This window comes from Pinus tabuliformis, chromosome 3_2 (genome assembly GCF_031772625.1).
Source record: "Pinus tabuliformis cultivar Carrire ecotype Pingquan chromosome 3_2, CPIR1, whole genome shotgun sequence".
Lineage (NCBI taxonomy): Eukaryota > Viridiplantae > Streptophyta > Pinopsida > Pinales > Pinaceae > Pinus > Pinus tabuliformis.
In genome coordinates, this window is record NC_142302.1 from 571329160 (window position 1) to 571349314 (window position 20155).

At 33.8% G+C, this 20155-nt stretch overlaps 1 protein-coding gene across 2 annotated transcripts; it reads left to right on the top strand.

The window, feature by feature from the left end:
* Window positions 1–10921: 10921 nt before the first annotated feature.
* On the top strand, window positions 10922–15490 carry LOC149181802 (actin-7-like). Of its 2 annotated transcripts, XM_089418396.1 has the most exons (5): window positions 10922–11411; window positions 11560–11653; window positions 12917–13310; window positions 13540–14153; window positions 15271–15490. In XM_089418396.1, the coding sequence occupies exons 2-5, from the start codon at window positions 11594–11596 to the stop codon at window positions 15334–15336; spliced, it is 1134 nt and encodes a 377-aa protein (XP_089274522.1). In that variant the 5' UTR covers window positions 10922–11411; window positions 11560–11593; the 3' UTR covers window positions 15337–15490. The 2 variants fall into 2 exon arrangements, with proteins under 2 accessions (XP_089274522.1, XP_089274523.1); XM_089418397.1 differs by lacking the exons at window positions 10922–11411; window positions 11560–11653 and adding an exon at window positions 11665–11798 and having other exon boundaries at window positions 15271–15489.
* Window positions 15491–20155: the final 4665 nt, after the last annotated feature.

Sequence of the window (20155 nt, forward strand, 5' to 3'; positions counted from 1 at the left end):
TTAAATGGTTTGTAATGGCCCGAGACTTAGGTTTTAATACATTTGTTTTGTAATGTTTATTACAATGGGTTTGCAATGTATTTTGTAATGGTCTGAAAGTGTTTAGACTTAGGTTAATGCATTTTAATGCATGGTGTAGTTTGCATTAGGTTTTAGTTTAATGGGTTTAGGTTTGAATTAGGTTTGTTTGTCCACCATAGTTTTGTAGGTAGGTTTATACATTTATGTTTAGGGTTTAGTCTTTAAAATTTTACACCCTTTTACAACAAGTTGTCACAAGGCGACATACAACCCACATGATGATAACCATGGACCAAAATTGACAAACATACCCTGGCAGAACTGATGATGAACACATGTCAACAACCAGGTACTAAACACCATAAAAACCCACATCAACCATTGACATCATCAGACAACTTGAACCATAAACATCACTGTCGAAGCTGAAGATACTGGACACTGAATGTTGATGACGAAACTGAACCTGTGCAACTGATCTAACAAGATCCTCCTCGATCAAAGAAGATACTTGAAAGACCTCCTCCAAAGCTAGGCAAGGTTTGTATGAGTGGTTAGTCATGTCGTTTGGCCTATGCAATGCACCAACTATATTGATGAGATTAATGAATGATGTACCACTCCCTTTTATAGATTCATTTATTATTATCTATTTGGATGATATACTGGTATATAGTGCTACCCGAGAGGAGAATATTTCACATTTGAAACAAGTGTTGGAAACATTAAAGAAGCACCAACTGCTAGAAAATATCAAGAAGAGTGAGTTTGTGCAGCAGTCCTTATTGTATTTTGGGTGCGTTATTGATGGAGGAGAACTGAAGATAGATCCTTCCAAGCTAGATGCCATCATGAAATGGTCAGTGCCTACTAATTTTTATGAGGTCGGGAGTTTCAATGGGGCAACATAGTACCTAAGGAAATTCATAGCCTCATTTTTTAGTGGTAGCAACACCACTCCATGCCATAACAACAAGTGGAAATAGTTTCCAATGGGGAAAGGTTAGCAAAGGGATTTCAAAGAGCTAAAGAAGAAGATCAACCAAGCACTAGTTCTAGTATTACCAAACTTGCAGTGATCCTTTGAAGTGGATACATATGTGAATGGGTATGATATGAGAGTTGTCTTGATGCAAGGAGGAAGGCCTATATGCTACCATGCTGAAGTATTTCATGGGGAAATCCATAACTACCCTACCTACAACAAGGAGATCTATGCCATGGTGCAAGCTATGAGGAAGTGGAAGCAATATATGATGGGAAAGGAGAGAGTAATCCACACAAATCACCATTCGTTACAATACTTACAGGCCTAGAGTAGGACACAATAGACTAGGAATTACAAATGGGTGGGGTTTTTACAACAGTTTCATTTGGTGATCAAGTATAAGAAGGGAAACACCAACAAGTTGGCCGACATGCTTTCAAGGCCACCCACATCAAATATTACAGCTTTGGGGACTCTTATGCACATGGAGTCATTCACCCATGATATTGCATACAACTAGTCATATTTAGAGGATGAGGACTTCAAGAATGTGTATCAGCATTTGCAAATTCAGAGGCATGTGAACAATGGTGATAACAATTGACTACCATCTCTAGGATGGGTTACTCTATAGGCTAGATAAGCTATGTGTTTCTAAATGTGAGTGATTGCAGTTAATCAGATAGGCTCACACCTCCAAGGTTGCAAGGAACTTTGGTGTAGGGAAGATTGTGGCTAACTTGCAGAGGTATGTGTATTGGCCCAAGATGCAAGAGAAGGTAGCTAGGTTCATAAGAGGATGCATGTTTTGTTGTACCATCAAGCTTAGCAACAAGAAATGGGGTTTATATCATCCCTTACCTATACCTACTCATCCTTGGGAAATTATTTCCATGGAATTTGTGGGAGGTTTACCGAAAACTGGGAAGGGACATGACTACCTATTTGTGGTAGTTGACGGCAACAAGATGTGTGTTTTGATGCCTTGTAAAAAGACCATCAGCGGGAAGGAAGAAACAAACTTATTCTTTGGATAGGTTTGGGTGAAATTTGGGATACCAAGGAGCATCATTTTAGACAGTGATACATGATTTCTCAATACATTCTAGACTACATTGTGGGAGAAGATGGACACAAAGTTGAAGAGATCTACAACATTCCATCCATAGACAGATGGTCAAATAGAAGTAGTCAATAAGACTTTGGTGCATCTTCCAAGGGGATACAACTAGAAGCATCTGAAGGTCTGGGATGAAAATATGGTATATATACAACATTGTTTTAACATAGAAGTTCACACTTCTATAGAAAATTCGCCATTTGAAACTTGTTTTGGATATTTGCCACCTTTAGCTTTAGATATTGGATATGGGAAACAAGGAGTGAGGGAAGATATTATAGGAGATGCTTTGAGAGATGAAAAAATTATAGAGAAGATAAGGCATATCCATATACAGGTACAAGAAACACTTCAGAAGTCATAGGAGAAGTATAAGGCCATGCATGATCGACACAGAACATAGAAGTCATTCAAGGTGGGAGATAGAGTATAGTTATAGTTAAACAAGGAGAGGTTGCAAGGGCCTAGTAATAAATCAAGGCTTTGAGGTATGATCCCTTAGAGATACTGGAAAAGGTGGGTGATAATTCCTATCGACTTAGTTTACCACCATATATGTGCATTTACTTAGTTGTGAATGTAGATAATTTTAAACTCTATGAGCCTTCCATGCTAGATCAGGAAGACTAACAAGTCCTACCTTCAGTGGAGGATTTGGCACCAGATGCTCAGGCAGAGTTGACAAAAGATATAGTTTTGTAGATTGGTTCAGAAAATAAAAGACATGGGCAGCATGACCTTTGGCAGATTAGGTTGAAGGGACAACTTCCGGGTAAAGCTAAATGGCACATCAAAGAGAAGGTGGAGAAAACATTTCCTCACCTAATTCAGTAGAAGATTTTGGGGACCAAAAGCCTCCCAAAATGGGAAGGTGTGATCCGGATTGGATCATTATATTTTTTTTCATCCATCTTGATGCATTTAGAGTGGAAAAATTGTAGGAATCAATTCACAAGACCAATTTTCCTAGTGGGACAGAGTTTGGTGAAACAAGGTTTAAAACTTTTCAGGAGCGTTTTGAGGCATCAAACGATGTTTCTTGGGGGTAAAAATTTAATGGGACACCATTTCATGCTATTCTACACACAAATATATTTCCAACGATGCAAGAAGCATGTCAATTCGAGTCTGTATGCAAAAGTTATGCCACTCAAAAGTTGACCTTCCTGTTTTCACATCTATAGTTTGGCAGGATGCCATGTCATCCACCATTATTCATGGAAAAGGGGATAGCCACGTGATTATGATGCAAAAGACTCTATAAGAGTCTATATTTTAACTCTAGTTAAGAGTTTATGTAATCAAAATTAACCACTAGTGGGCTATCAGGTTGTGTTTTAACTGGGCCACTAGGAGGAAGAGGCAATCCATTATTTCGAGAGAATTTTGTTCCATAGTTGAGAAAATATAGCTAGGAGAGATAGGAGGTAGTGCACACAACGAGTATTTTTGCACTGTAGTAGCCCATGGGCTACAGGCATTACTTCTTTGTACCTACAGCCATATTTCCAGATAGAGAAAGAGAGTAATGACCTCACCTTCGAGCTAAATTTTCTCTCAAAAGGGATTCCTAGAGAGAATATCTTATGTTTTATGTGTGTCTGAGCTTATTGTTTTGTTCTCTACTTTTATGCATAATTTCCATTCACATGCATGCACTAATTACAGTTAAATCTACAAATCTTAAAGTTAATAAAATTTTAATAATGTAGAATCTCATATTATTAGTATAATATTATCATATATGTTGTGACAAATTGTCCAGTGTAATATCCATGATAGTGTACAGATGACGATCCTTCCATGCAACAAAATTAGAGGTGCCTTCCAAGGCATACTCTAGCCTTAGTCCATTGAAGGCCATCTTCTCAACTCTGAAGAAATATTTCTACATTGATCTTCAAATTAGAACCTTTGAGAAACAACTTCGAATTTTGTACTCTAATATGAATCTAGCTTTGATACCATGTAGAAATTAGCCAGATTTGTAGCTGATCATGAATTTTTAATCAAAATCACAAGACAAACCTACTCTACTACTATGCGAACACTAATTCACATTTTAGAAAAAAATCTCAGACATGCAAGAAGAAATAACACACATGCAACAAATATTTTTTATTTGGGGAAAGTAATCTGCTAAAAAACGCAATGGTTGCTTGCATTAATCAAATGAATATAGATGTATTACAATTGCTTTCCTCAATTGAGCTCACCCTGCAAGTGCACAACCTATCTCTTTGCTCACTGAAGACCTCTAACCCATACTTAGTCAAAAATTTCCTCGGCTTGAGCTCCTATTTTTTTCATTGTTCCTCGAGGAATTAGCCCCTATTGTTTAGGAAACTCCTCTAATTGAATTGTATAATTCCTTAGGCTGATCATCTGCATGCATGCAACAATTGTACACTCAAGACTAGTCTACAATTGATGTTATACTGCCTTGGAATCTCCATCTCAAATAGGTAAATCGAATTCTCTGATTGCACTAGCTATGTTGGACTAATTGACCAGTTAACTGGATGATCATCGAGTTTGACTAAAGTCCCACTGCTTAACTAACCTTCGACTAGTTCCTCCAAAAGTTGGAACTAGTTTAACTGAAAACAACTTGAGATAATTGACCTTGATTGCTACAAATTAGCAATCACACATGCAGAACTGAACTCTAACTCCTCCAACTCGAATTTATTGATTAAACTAGGTGACACAAGCCATGTCACACAAGTTAACATCATCCAATTCGTCTGCTAATGTAGAAATTCGAGTTTTCTCAATTTAATTGAGGAAAAATCAATGTGAGAATTTATTGTTTCATTTTTTAACAAAGTTGTATGCTACCCATGACATATAATTAGCAACAATGATGCTAGATTTAAATCTATGGATACACTACCTCATTGCAAGTAGTTTTGAGATGAAAATTGATATGAGAGATTGAAGCATCTCTTCACTTAGATGGATCTAAATGATAAAAAAAAATGATGGAGAAAACTCATGAGTGACAATGGTTTTAGGAATTTATACATTAGGGGAAAGGAGATTATGGTGGTTGATGAACTAATAGGAGGCCATAAACCTTCTACTTAGTACTCTTGAGGGTCAATGTGAGGGAGTGTGTGTTAGAAAAATATTTGAAGATAGTTGGTATATGAAGGTTACATCAACACTCTAGGGTGGGAATTGGATAGAACCAAATTTTGTGGGATATGCCCTTGAACCAAATGGACTATTAATATTTCAAGGGAGGATGTACATCCCTGATGTAGGGAGTATATAAATAACTATCCTTGAGAAGTCATAGATAGCTCTACTATGCACATCCTAGCATGAAGAAGATGTATGTAGACGCGAAGAACATTTTGTTTTTGGTAGGCATGAAGCATGACTTGGTTCAATTTTTCATCAAGTGTGTTGAATTTTAGTGAGTGAAGGTTGATCATTGCCACCTAGTTGGTCTCCTACAACTGCATTGCATCCCTATGTCTAAATGGGAGGTTATTCCCATGGATTTCATTGTGGCGTTTCCACTCATAGCAAAAAGGCACATTTCCATCTTGGTTGTAGTTGATAAACTAACCACAAGTGCCCATTTCATCATAGTGAGATACAATTATGATGTTATTGATGTGGCATGAGTTTTTACAAGAAAAATTATCCAACTACATGGGTTACCCACAGACATCATCTCTGATATAGAATCTCGATTTACGTCTAGGTTTTGGATAAGCATATAGTTGGTGTTGGGGACTTAGTTGAACTTGAGAATTACATATCTTCTTAAAGTAGATGGGATAAATGAAGAGTAAATCAATTTATGGAATAAATTCTTATAATGTATGTTATGTATAACTAGACTAAATGGTAAAGTTATCTATCGTTGGTAGAGTTCGCCTACAATAACAGTTGCCATAGTTTGATTGGGATGTCGTCTTATCAAGCTATGTATAGGAGGCCATGTAGGACACTGCTAAGTTGGGAAAGGTTAGAGGATGGAGTAATAATAGGGACAAAATTGGTCCAAAAATTGGAGGAACAAGTAAAGCATATTCGACAAAGGTTGAAGGAAACATAGAATAGATAAAAGAGTTATGTTGATGCACATAGGACTATTAGAAGTTATGAAGTGGGAGACCAAGATTTTATTCATGTCCAACCCAACAATAACACCATTACGTTTGGGAAAGGGACAAAGTTGTCACCTTGATTTATAGAACTTTTAAAATCAATGAGAACATTGGACTAGTTTCCCATCGTCTTGTACCACCACCCCACTTGTATAAAACTCGTGAGGTTTTTCATGTATTTTTTCTATGACAATATTATTTTGATGAACGTCGCGAACTCAATTGGATGGAATTATATGTATTAATGTGGGAACCATTATGGTTGAACCGTTACACATATTGTACCATAGGTTTTGACAACTCAAATGTCACTTGTGCACCAAGTTAAGGTCCAATGGGACAAGTTTATCCAATGGTTTGCTACATGGGAGGATGCATATAATTTATGTCATGACGATCCCTCACTTTTTGACCACTTATGATGCCCATTTTAACCTAGATATTAACCTATGCCAAGGCCCTATTTGTATTTTCATGTTGTTTTTTATAAATACTATGTGATATTGATGTATTTCAGTTGGATAGATGAACTTAATTATATAAAAAACTTGATGGATTATTCTTTTGTTGATTAAAGTATTTAATGTATGATTTATTTGATGTATGACTTATCTAGTTATGATTTATCTAGTGTATGAATTATCATAGTTAATGATTTATCCAATGTATGGTTTACTTATGATGTCTAGGTATGAGGATATTGGACCTAGTAACATGATGATTATGATCACTTGTCTATATATAATTTGTTGTTGTGTATATACTTGGATGAGAGGTAACCTACATATTAGAAGGGACCATGTGATAGCCAAGATCCATGCTAATGACTGGGGATGTCAAGACATCCAACAAGGAACGGTATGATGTACATGCTCTATTATATTTTGTATCTACTTGATATGCACTATTATGACATGGGGTAAGGTGAAAATTGCAAGTGACATGACCACTCGACTAGATTATTTGATGAAAATTATCCAACCAATGTCATAGTGTGGTTCATGTTAGGGTGTTGACCCTAGTATTTGAGGAGGGTTGGAGGCATTTTCCTCTATGTAACTTCCAAGTCTAGAATCATTGGAGGTCAATGATGGACACACTACCCTAGATGTGTAATGATGATTATCAGTTGCTTATTGAGGAAGTTAGGTCAATATAGTTGACACTTCTTCCATATTGGTTCTAACAATGATTAGATCAATATAGCTAATGCCATATTTTATTGTAGCATGGGATGGATAAGATGGGAGCGGAAGTATGTTAGGGAGGATAAAATGGCATAGGTTAATTGGGGACTCTAGATGGGAAGTGATATTCTTGGTTGATTTACTTAAGTTTTGGTTACTACATATTTCTCCCTATTGTGTCATGTCTTATTGTCATATTGCTTCTTGACTACTTGTATCCTCTTTACTCTAACCTTTAGATGAAGTTTTATGAAGGATGGGTTTATATAGTGCCCACATCTTGATCTTATTACCTTTTATTGAGTTATTAACCTACCTGCTAAATGATTGCTTCTATGATTGGCTTTTATAAGTGTTATTAGTATACGTATGATGTATGCATATGCTACCTACATACCTACACCTCGCACGAATATGCCAATATAATGTAGCCTATTATGATAGATGATTAATTAATGGTTAATCTTGGTTAGTGAATAAGATACAATTAACCTTAAGCTTGATTAATGATCAAGCTTATGATTAGCCTTAAGATTTCTTAATAGTTAAACTTGAATAGTTCTTATCTAACCCTTAAGTTTGACTTATAATTCATAAATTATATTTTCACGTGATTATTTAATATTTAATTGATAGGATTTTTGTGAATCCATAAGATTGAATGACATGGTTAAATATTAATATTTTATTATTTATCTCTTTGAAGCCTTGATTTGGTGGTTTCCTCAAATTAATTCAAGGAGAAGAGAAACTGGGAGGAACTCGAGGAAAAACATGGGTGAAGAGTTAGTGACATAAATGAAGCAGGTGGCATTTATTTATAGGTGAGGCATAAGTGCAAGGGGAGTTGGGAGGTGGAGGGGGTTATTTTTTTAGCTTTTGGGATAAACAAAGAAGGGGGATAAGGAAAGCTAAGAGATGGGAGGAAACTGGGACAGGGAAAACTTGGACTTAGACAATGGATTTTGTAGTTGGGAAGGTGTTGGATTGAGATCTCATGCACATTATGGTTGTGGTTGGACTTGGGCTCGGAGGGCTAGGGAACCTGTGGAGGTTCCATGGGCTAGGAAGTCAAATGAACTTTCCCAGTTGGCAAGGTGGCATATCCAATCATGTGGTCAAGATCACCGCAATCAAGCCATCATATATAGGTATTTTATTATTAATTTTCATGACCAAGATTCCTGCTAATTGTATCATAAAATTTATGAACTGCATTATGGTTAAAATTGAAAATGAAAGAAAAAATAATAATAGTAGTCATAAGAAAGAAAAAAAAATTAATTTCTTGTTGAAGTATTTCTTTATACAAATTTAAGATCCCCTTGAGAAGGAAGCCTTACATTTTCTAATTAATTGTTCTTTTTCCACTACATCAAAGGACGTCTATCTTGAAATTCCATGGAGTGTATATATATACATATATGTATGTATGTATGTATGTATAGACTTTGGAAAACAAATATTGTTGAGTTGATCTATATAGGTTTGAGTTTTTCTAAGAAAAGCCTGAAACTAAATGCATTTCTTGTTGGGGCTAACCTATATTCAATATTAGGGCTAATTTGGAAATGGGAACATTAAATGTGGACTTTGAAAACAAGTCATGCACAGATGCCCTATACATGTTGGGGGGGGGGGGGTGTGATTTTAAGAGTAATATGAGATGAAAAAGAAAATCTTGTAATGTTTGGAGTGCCCTTCGGATAAATATCAAACCAATTTTTTGAGGATATTTGTTTTAACAATTCCTCTTTGTCCACATATATATATATATATATATATATATATATATATATATATAATCTATAGTTATTGCTTATAAAAAAAGGTAAGCCATTTGATGGTCTTTAAATGTTAGAGTTTCAATATTGGAGCCTCATATTCCCACTTGGTAGAGAGTCATTTGAAGATTATATAATAGAACCACACTTTGGGGAACCATTGAACATTGAATGGTCAATTGGGGAGCCCATTCACCCCATATTGAAGAGGTTTTTGGTGTTGGGAACTTATTTTGGGATCCCATTCACACATCTTAATCACATTGAATTATTACATTTTTAAAATATAAAAAACTATTATATTGTTCAACTTACCATCTCTTCTCTTATATTAAATTGTAAAATATATGTTATTATTTAAACAACATAATATTAAAAATATCAAATAAATTATAATTAAAAAAATTATTAATAAACTAATTTTCATTTATTTTAATTTTAACTTTATACAATTTTAAATTTACGGCATATAAAATTTTAAATCATATTTAATAAATTTGATCATTCTTAATATTTATTATGATTAATAATAAATAAAAATATTATAAGCAAAATTCATTACTTTAATTTTTCAGGTTAATTTCTGAATAATTATTTTAAAATTGAGATTTTGACATTTTAGTTTTTAATCAATTATTGAATTTATAATAAATAAAGAAAATCATATAATTATTTTAAATATATATGTGTGTAATTTTTCCATTAAATCTATTCAGTCACAGCAAAATACTTGGGAAGTTTTACATTGAAATTTTAAAAACAAAAAAGATAAAATAGAGAAACCCTAAAATTTTCTACAAAAGAGTACATTTGATATACATATAACAAACAATATAATAACTTTAAAAACAAACAGAAAACAAAATTAATCCCACATAGAAAGCCTATAGACATTAAATTGATATTTAAAAACTTCTAATTTTAAACAAAATAAAAATAAAAAATGTGTGTTAAATTTTTATGATTAACTTGTTAAAATACTTTTGTTTTTAAAAAATGACTACAATTCAACAAATTTATCACAATCAACATTCGATATATATTTAATATCTCCTCAGCTAACAAATTTGTCACAATCAACATTCAATATACTTAATATCTCGTCAGCCTTCTGTTCATCACAATCCACATTCAGCATAATCTACTTTGGCCACTTCAAAAAAAAAGGGACACTTAATATCTCCTCAGACTTCTGTTCATCACAATCCACATTCAGCATAATATACTTGGGCCACTTCTTTTAAAAAAAAAGGAAGAATCTTATTTTTTACGGTTGGGCTGATCACCATCTAATTTAAATTCGGCCTGTTTTAATATTTTATGATTTTTTTTTATTATAGTGAATTACTGAAGATTAAAACCAGCTACTGCCACTGCAATTCCAAGAATATATTCAGCAATGCATAAATCAAATATACTAGAAATATGGCAAAAACCACTTTTAACATTTTATAATTGAAAACAGTAACTAAGCTAATTTGGAGCTGCCTTCAAACAGAGGTGATGGATTTTTATTGTGGCCACAACGAATAAACCACATACAACAGCATCCAGAGGTGATGGATTTTTATTCTGGGCACAACGAATAAACCACATACAACAGCATCTACTTTTCATTTCATTTATTTTTTTAAAGTCTCTGCGATGATATGAAACGGATTCAGATAAATTCGGGAGGGGGAGCAGGGCGAATTCCCTCTGATGGGCCTGAAAAGATACCCAGCTTCTTCAAAAGATGCCGGTCAACTTTAGATTTCGGTTACTCAGTGCTCTCTTTTGGCAGCGTGTTCTCTTTTTAAGACTGATGCTTATCCAGGTGATAGCAGGCATGAATACACAGTCTATATATGCAGACATTACCAATCAGAAGCTTATATTTTGAAGTGATAAAACTCTGTTTACACAGTCTATATATGCAGACATTACCGATCAGAAGCATATTTTTTGAAGTGATAAAACTCTGTTTTCTGAATTGAGTCTTGAGTTTGTCTGGGCAATCATATCAAAGTTTGAGTAGTCTTGTTTTTCCTTTATTTTTTAAAATTGTTTGTGATTTTTCAGGAGCATCTAAGTCATTAAAGTTACTGGAGATAGGAATCGTATTGGGCCTGGCCGACACTCGCCTTTAGCTGACTGGATTTTTTAACATATCTCCTCCCTTAGCACAAGTCACAACAACCCCGGGTAAAATTTAATACTAGATAGCCTGGCTAACCAGACCCATCCTCCATCCTCAATTAATTATACTAGTAAAACTTGACCACAGCTTTTAATTTTTTATAATAATATCTGTATTGGGTATATTTTTAGACATTTTGTTTTTTGTTGGCAGCATCTTGCTGTAAACTATCTATAACCTTATAGTCATGGAGGATGGAGAACCAGTCCAGGCAGTTGTGTGTGACAATGGATCTGGGACAATCAAGGTATGCATAACCACCCACATAGGTAATCAGATTTTGTTTAGAGGTAACTGGTTTTGTTTCATATGTTAGGTAACTTTGAACACCGGCGACAAGGTTTGTTCTTGGGACCTCGCCCTTGAAAAATAAATGCTTTTACCCACAAGCGGTAAGATTTTTTCTTCCGACCTTAGTAAGATTTTTTTGACGACCTTAGAACTTCAGGGCTTAAGGATAAATATCTTACCAACCAATCATGATGGTTTCACTATATAAAATAAAAGGTATTAATAATTTTTCTTAAATCAATGATCGTTTTAAGATTTTTGTGGTGGCTATTTTGATTATTGGAGTTCGGATAGGATTCTATGGTATTTATTTTTGTTTTGTTGTAGATTTGAAACGTCTACTCAAAAATAGATACGGTGAATCATGTCTGAACTCCAATAATTAATTTTTGAATCTACTTTTTGAGTTTTGTTGTAAACTTGAAACGTCCACTCCAACCAAAATAGATACGGTGGAATCTATTTTCTTAAACAAAATGGTTAGTGGTTTGATGTTAACAAAGCTAGATTAGGCGTTTTAATACCAGGCATGCCTCATTATTTTCCAGGGGTCAAAAGGGTTGGCCATAAGAAAAGAAGAACTGGACACCCGATTGCACTGACCAACAAGATTTTTTTGATATTTATTATCTACAGAGAAAAATTTATCAACCAAGCAATTTGTAAAGTGAATAATACATTTAAGACAAATATAGATTAGTTCTGGTTGCCAAGGTCAAACGAGCAGAGCCTACTAATTTTCCAGTGTTCCTGAAATTTCTTGTTTGAAAAATGCATCTTATCTGATCTAGTTTTCAGCTAAGATTGGGTTATTGTTTATGTAAGAGAGGGTTATGCCTTGGCTTGCTTATGCATACCTTAGCCTGTTTGAAAAATGCATCTTATCTGATCTAGTTTTCAGCTAAGATTGGGTTATTGTTTATGTAAGAGTGGATTATACCTTGGCTTGCTTATGCATACCTTAGTTTAACTTTTCCAAGTTTTAGTTTTTTTTCAAGTATATTAATGGTCAGTTTTATGTGGAATCTAATATGGAATCTAATAGATGTTTGTTAAAATTAGATATTTAAGTTGTGTATTCTATACAGTCGGTTTAAAAAAAATCCAGAGTGCAGGGTGCTGAGTCCATTTTACAAGAATTAGACAGTATAACTATATGATGTATTCAAGAAAAATCCGTTCTGGCGGTACTAAGTTGGTAATGGTTTGGTTTTTGAAGGCTGGATTTGCAGGGGATGAATCTCCGAGGGCAGTTTTCCCTAGTCTGGTGGGTTTTCCGAGGCACACTGGTGTCATGGTTGGCATGGGACAGAAGGATGCATATGTTGGTGACGAAGCACTGTGCAAGAGGGATATTCTGACCTTGACATATCCACTCGAGCACGGAATCATTGACAACTGGGATGACATGGAGAAAATCTGGCAGCACATGTTCAACAACGAGCTTCATGTTGCCTCGGAGGATCAGCCAGTTTTGCTTACAGAGTCTCCTCTGAATCCAAAGGCAAACAGAGAGAGGATGACAGAAATCATGTTTGAGAGCTTTAGCACTCCTGCCATGTATATTGCTATTGAAGCTGTGCTTTCTCTTTATGCCAGTGGAAGAACTACAGGTTTGCAGCCTCTAATACTATTTCCTCCTAATTCTTTGAATATTAAAGTACCTCTGTAATAAACTTCTTTGAAATCTTCACATTTGAATCATTTAAAAAGTTTTATTTTTTCTAAACTAAATTTATTTGTTCTGGTGAATGGTATGAGATTGATGAGCTTAAAAGATGTTATACTGGATACATATTTTAAACAATATATTTATATTTTCAAATCCCAAATTCTGTTCAGGTATTGTTCTCGATTCTGGAGATGGTGTCACTTATGTTGTTCCCATCTATGAAGGCAATGCCCTCTCGAATGCAATCAATAGAGTAGACCTTGCAGGTAGAGACATAACTAATGCACTATGCAAGATGCTAACAGAGAAAGGCTACTCTTTCACCACAACAGCAGAACAAGAAATTGTTCGAGACATAAAGGAAAATTTGGGATATGTTGCAGTGGATTATGAAAAGGACATGGAACTGGCAAAGACCTCTACAGCATTGGAAAATAATTATGAGCTTCCAGATGGGCAAGTGATTACAATTGGCTCTGAAAGATTTAGGTGTCCAGAGGTTTTGTTCCAGCCTGCTCACATTGGGATAGAAGCTCCAGGGATACATGAAACTACATACAGCTCTATTATGAAATGTGAAGAGAATATCCAAAAGGACTTGAGTGGAAACATAGTTTTGAGTGGAGGATCTACTATGTTTCCAGGCATTGCTGATCGTTTGAACAAAGAGATCACAGCTCTTGCTTCAGATGGCATGAAGATCAAGGTGGTTGCTCCTCCGGAGAGAAAATACAGTGTCTGGATTGGAGGCTCCACTCTGGCTTCTCTCAGCACATTCCAACAGGTAGTCCTCCCCCACCATCTTCTTGAAATCAGAAATATCATATCAGACACAATTCAACACTTCAAATATAACCTAAGGTTGAAATGATTGGAATCTTGCATCATGAAACTCTAGCAAATGGGCCTTATTTAATTGCAAAAAATGATTTTCATCAGTTGCTTAATTCTTATAATGAAGTATGTTATTGTGCTGAGACCTGAAAATACCTCCCAGGTATTGTTTCCGATAGGGATGAAATTTCTCAACACAATTTTTTATTCTCCAAGAAACATAACTGATGGGCTAATCACAAAGCACAGAATTTCTTTTATTGTCTAGCTTGTAGTTATTCTGCTAAAATCACCGAGAATGTGCACTAAACCTCATCTCTTTGAATCTCAGAAAACTCCTGAAAATATTATCTAAGCAAAACTTCAATCCTAAAAGGACTATACCGCACTGGCAGTCTGGCCCTGAAAGGTCTTCCCTGAGCTTTCCAAAGGTAAAATACCCTTTGCCAAATAAAATGTCTTATCTAAGTAGAGCCCCAGTCATAAGAGGTCAGCTCTAAGTAGAGCTCCGGTCCTAGAAGGGAGCCTTCTAAGCCAGGTCCTAGAAAGACCTTATCAAGTTGGTCCCAAAAGGTCTTATCTATGCATTGTAAAGGGTTGGTCCTAAATGACCTGACCGAGTCTGTCATAATTTATTCAGTGATAAACATATAATAAAAAATTGTAAGATTCAAGTCCAAACTGATAATCTAAATTTAATAAAAATTTGTAGGATTGAAGTCCAAACTGATAATAAAACCTTGGTCAATGGTTTAAAGTTAATCACAAACTAGTCATGCCTTTGGCTGCAAGTATGTTTTGATTTTATTAATTTAAGAAAAGTGGATGTAGTCTCATGTACAAATGCAACCTATGAGCTGCCTGCTTAACCTTAGCAATTTTATCCTAAGAACAATACCCTACTCTACTTGAAGAAATCGCCAACTATGGAACTATAGTTTTTGTTGTTTACATTAACTAATAATAAGATTCTAATATCATATAACATCATTCTAATTATTTGGTTAATCGATTCATTAAAAATTAGCGCACATACTTGTGACTAATTGCATTGTTGGCTTGTGCAGTTGTTGGTAACACGAGCAGAATACGACGAATGTGGCTCTTCAATTGTTTACAGGAAATGCTTTTAGTCCATTCTGTAGTTCCTACCAGAGAGAGTTCATTGTTTCCTGAATTTTGTTGATTTTGGATTCAGTTTTAACTACATACAAAAATAAATTACAATTTATGTTTGTTTGTTCCATTATAATGTATGTTTTGGCCATTATGTAAAAAGGAAATAGATTTGTCTATTTGTTATTGCTTTGGATGCTTATAAAACAAAAATTGAATAAATATTACAATGTTTTTTAAATCTCTTCAAATGTGCATGGTTGTTTGAATAGACTTACACTGTCTCATGGTAAGGATTTTTTTGGTTCAATAACAAACACACAAATGCTTGCTTGTATCAGTAATACATGTATACATTTATATTTTCTAATATATAATTGAAATGATAATTATTACTGAATTGAGGCTTTTGTGATCCATATCAAGTTTTTTAAGATAAGTTTTCGGTGATAATCACATCAAAATACATTTGTCAACTCATTTTGAATCAACAAGTGTGGTTCATATTTCATTGTTATATATTCATATTTCATATCAAATTATAAAGGTGTTAGAAATCATGGAAATAGTATAATATATTATTTATCATTTTTATCATTTTCATTAAAAACACACTTAAATTAAATAAAATACATTTTAGGGAAAATTATATATATATATATATATATAATGAGTTCAAAATTATATTTAGCTTTGTTACATCTTGCAAAAAACTACAAACTTCACATAACACATAAAGGATAACTCTTTAAACAATAAACATATAAAATCTATATAATTGTCAATCAAAGATTTTAAATGTGTGTGAAGACTAGGTAGTGGGTAGAGGTTTTAAACCCACCATCACATAAGGAGTGCCTTAATAGTACACCCATTCACAAATTATTAGATGCCCTGTAGGTGACTTAAACAAAACATAATGAAATCTCTTATGCATAAATTTCCTCTCCAATGGTCACAACATTACAATCCCAAGAAAGGTACTTTAGTGTCTTTCATTTACTAGAAAACCTCCAATGAGTATTGCTAACTTTGAATTTAAAAACCTTGCTTTCATGCGTATGCACTGATATACAAGGAGCCAAACAAATGGCCCAAACTCCTCGAATTTTAACCAAGGAGTGATCAATCATAAGACAAGCTCCTTGACTTTTAACTAAGGAGTGATCAATGATAAGAAAAGCTCCAAACTTACACAAGCCCTTACACAAACACCCATGTTATGCCCATGCATAAAATTCTTAATGATTAGTTTTTTGTTAAGACAAATAAGCCCCCTAAAGTTCCATTGTCCATGCCAAAAGGTTCAAATTAATTAGCATGGGACATCAAATCCAATAAGTAGTCTAAAAATGTTAAAGGGAAAAAGCTTGAGTTGCAACCCCATTGTAATTGTAGTATATTACTGTATGGGGTGTTAGTCTCCCCTTACTGGACTTTCTTGTTTTTGAAACACTAGTTATTACATTGGCATTATTGCTATTGTGTTTCACTTGCTATTCTAAATTACGAGAATGATGATTAGTGTCCTCTTTATGACTAGATAATGTCCCGAGTTCTTTGACTTTTAGCCAAAGAGTTATTCTTCGTAAAAGATATCCTTACAAATTGATTTTCTTTCCTTTTAACCATGCCATCTACCTATAATTTGATGAACTTTTATAACTTCCTTCCTCTCCTAATGCTTTAACCCCTTTGTCCCTTGCTTTCTAAACATGATAATCTTTAATTTAATAATACATGATAATCTTTAATTTAATAATCATGTGTACTTGATACACAAAACAAAGATTTTTTAAGTAGTTTAACTATCATGCCTTTTGAAGCACCTCTCTCCCATGGCTTGGCATTCTAAAGGAGTTTCTTAGCCATATCCATTTCATTGCATATTTAAGGGCCTACATTGAAAGTCTTCTTTACATCCCTTACTAACACATTCTCAAATTTGTCACCAACACTATTGGATTATTATAGGATTGCTTATATCATGGATACAAGTTTCAAGTACAATTATTTTATTTAGACCTAGACCAATAAATGGATAAATGTTGTATAATAATAGTTTAAATGAGAACATCCCCATATCCTTATAAACAAATCTGAATAACTTTGTGGTGCGTAAAACATGTATATCTTTGGTCCTGTCACCAGAAACTATAAAAGGAAATGCACATGGTTTTTGGTCCTAACATCATGGTTGCAGAGAAAATCTTCATATGTGCAATGATATGGATCGTGCTAAAAAATCTCCTTGAGCATGCTAGTTCTATTAAAACAATAGTGTGGTAGCCTAAAACATTTAAAAAAAACAAAACAAAGAAATCAGATATAAAACATCACAAATCACTATAAAGGAAAAGTTTTAAGGTGATATTGGTGAAAGAGTGGCTCATATATCAACCAGAAATAATAAAGAATTTTCTAAAAGAAAGAGAAATGATTATAAAAACAAAAAAAACAAAAAAACAAAAACAAATACAAACACATGAAAAAATGAATAAAATAGGGAAAAATCTCGAGTTTATTAACTCATTTTATTGAGAAGCTAAATTTGGATATTCCACAGTGTTTATTTTTTATTCGTCGACGTTTGGAGTTTAAACCAAGATTCATCATTAGAACTGATTTACAAAGAAGTGAATAGTACGCAATAAATATGATATAGGTGAGTTGTCAAGTTGGTAAGCCGACTATGTGAATGAGTAGAATATTTTAATTTTATTTTTATTTTTACTTTGTTTTAATGATATTTTTATAATTAATTCTTGTAATTTATCAATTTATTATTTAATGTATTACTTTTTTGTGTTCTTAATTTTATTAAAAAGATTCTTCATAATTTATTATATTTTAATTAAATATAATTATTTTTGTTTATAAATTGTTATTCTTAATTCTTAACTTAATTTTTAATTTTAAGTTAATGTTTATTGATTTTAAGTTTGTGCATATTGTTTATTTTTATTTTTAGGTTTTTAATTTTTTTTTTTTTAATGATAGTTAGGTTTAATTATTATAACTGTAATAAGTTTTATTATTTATTTTAATTATAATATTATTATAAACGTAATTACTAAGTTATGAATTGTTTTTTTTAATCTAGAATTATTGCTTAATCTAATTTAATTTTAGTTAATGTTTATTGGTTGTAAGCTTGTGTAGTTTGCTTATTTTTAGGTTCTCTTTAACAATTTTTATGTTAGTTAGGTTTTATTATTATTTTTTTTCTAGGTTAAGACTAAACTAAGTACCCACGGGGAATTGAACCAGTGACCTATCGCAAGGAGTGCCTTAACAGCGCACCCATTCACCATCAATCCAAAGCCCCGTGGGATTAGGTTTTATTATTATTAATGTAATAAGTTTTTATTATTATTATTTAATTTCACTATTAAATAAATTAAAGTGCAAAATTAGTTTTATATTGTTTTATTTAATTAATTTTAAAAACCCTGGGTGTTTGAGTTAATGGATTATTGTTAATGTAGTTTGAGTAGAGTTTTATTTCCATTTAAAGTAAAGTCTAGATATTATGTTGCAAATGCAATATTTCTTATAATTCGTTATGTTGTTTTAGGTTATGTGAGGAATGTTTTGATTTACAGAGGGTGGGCAAGATGAAGGGAGGAAGGAGCGGACTCATTTTATGTTGATTTATTAATGATTCTAGTTAAACAAGGGGGAAGCAGTGGACTCTAAAACCTGCATACAATCAAACCAATAAGAGTTCAACTAGATTTTGGAAAATAAATAAGAAAATGTGTGAGATACCACAATTTCACACACACACACACACATATATATGCAATAGACTTTGTAACGCGATGAAAGAATGACATTTTACTAATTAAGAAGAAAATTACAAATGAATTATATCTTGAGAAATGATCAAGTACCTTTTCAATCCTCCTTTTTGTGAGATTCATCTACTTGGGCATTTTTTATTGTCTTTGAAAAATGATGTGACTTGATCGACCATGTCAACACTGGAAGTTTCTCAAACTTTCCCACCCAAACAAAAAGCCCTTCTTTCCGTGTTAGGAGCCATCAAACCAATCAATTCTCGTCTGATGGCTTTCGACTTGGATAACCCTACCCCATGCCTTCCATCCATCATCGCCTTCCAAATTATGGCCACCATTCGAAACATCAACATCCATCATTGCATTGTTGACAAGGGGGCATCTACACACATCATTTCAAAGTCAGTTTGGTAGAAGTTGGGTTCTCCCAAACTAAAACCATCACCCATTACCCTTCGAGCATACGACGGACATCCATCAACCACCGTAGGACTTTTTTAGGATGTACCAATAGAACTTGTCAGCAAAACCGTTCTCATCAACATAGAAGTCCTTAATGCCCAACTTGATTACAACATCTTTCTGGGTCTTAGCTACATGTATGATATGACTGCAATGACATCTTCTGTATTACGTATCATGATGTTCCCCAAAGACGGGAAAATCGTTACGGTAGATCAACTCACACACTTTGAGAAAAAGACCACAAACTCTCCTGATAGGGTGTTACCTTTCGTAGGATCCCACAGAGAGTTGATTACAACTTTTATTGAAAACAACCCTAGGGATGTTCAAACCATCATTTTTACTTGGCACATACCCTGAAGACCCACCCCTATTAGAGTCCCCCCCTCCAACCCTATTGTGCATGATGAGTTCGTCAAACACATCGCAATCCCAAGAACTAGCTTTGGATGCCCCTACTGTTGTGATTATTGACTCAACATTCCTACCCTACATTATCACTCAAACGCCCTATCTATATCCCCCACCTATTTTTATTTCACATCAAGTCATGGCAACCCTCACATTG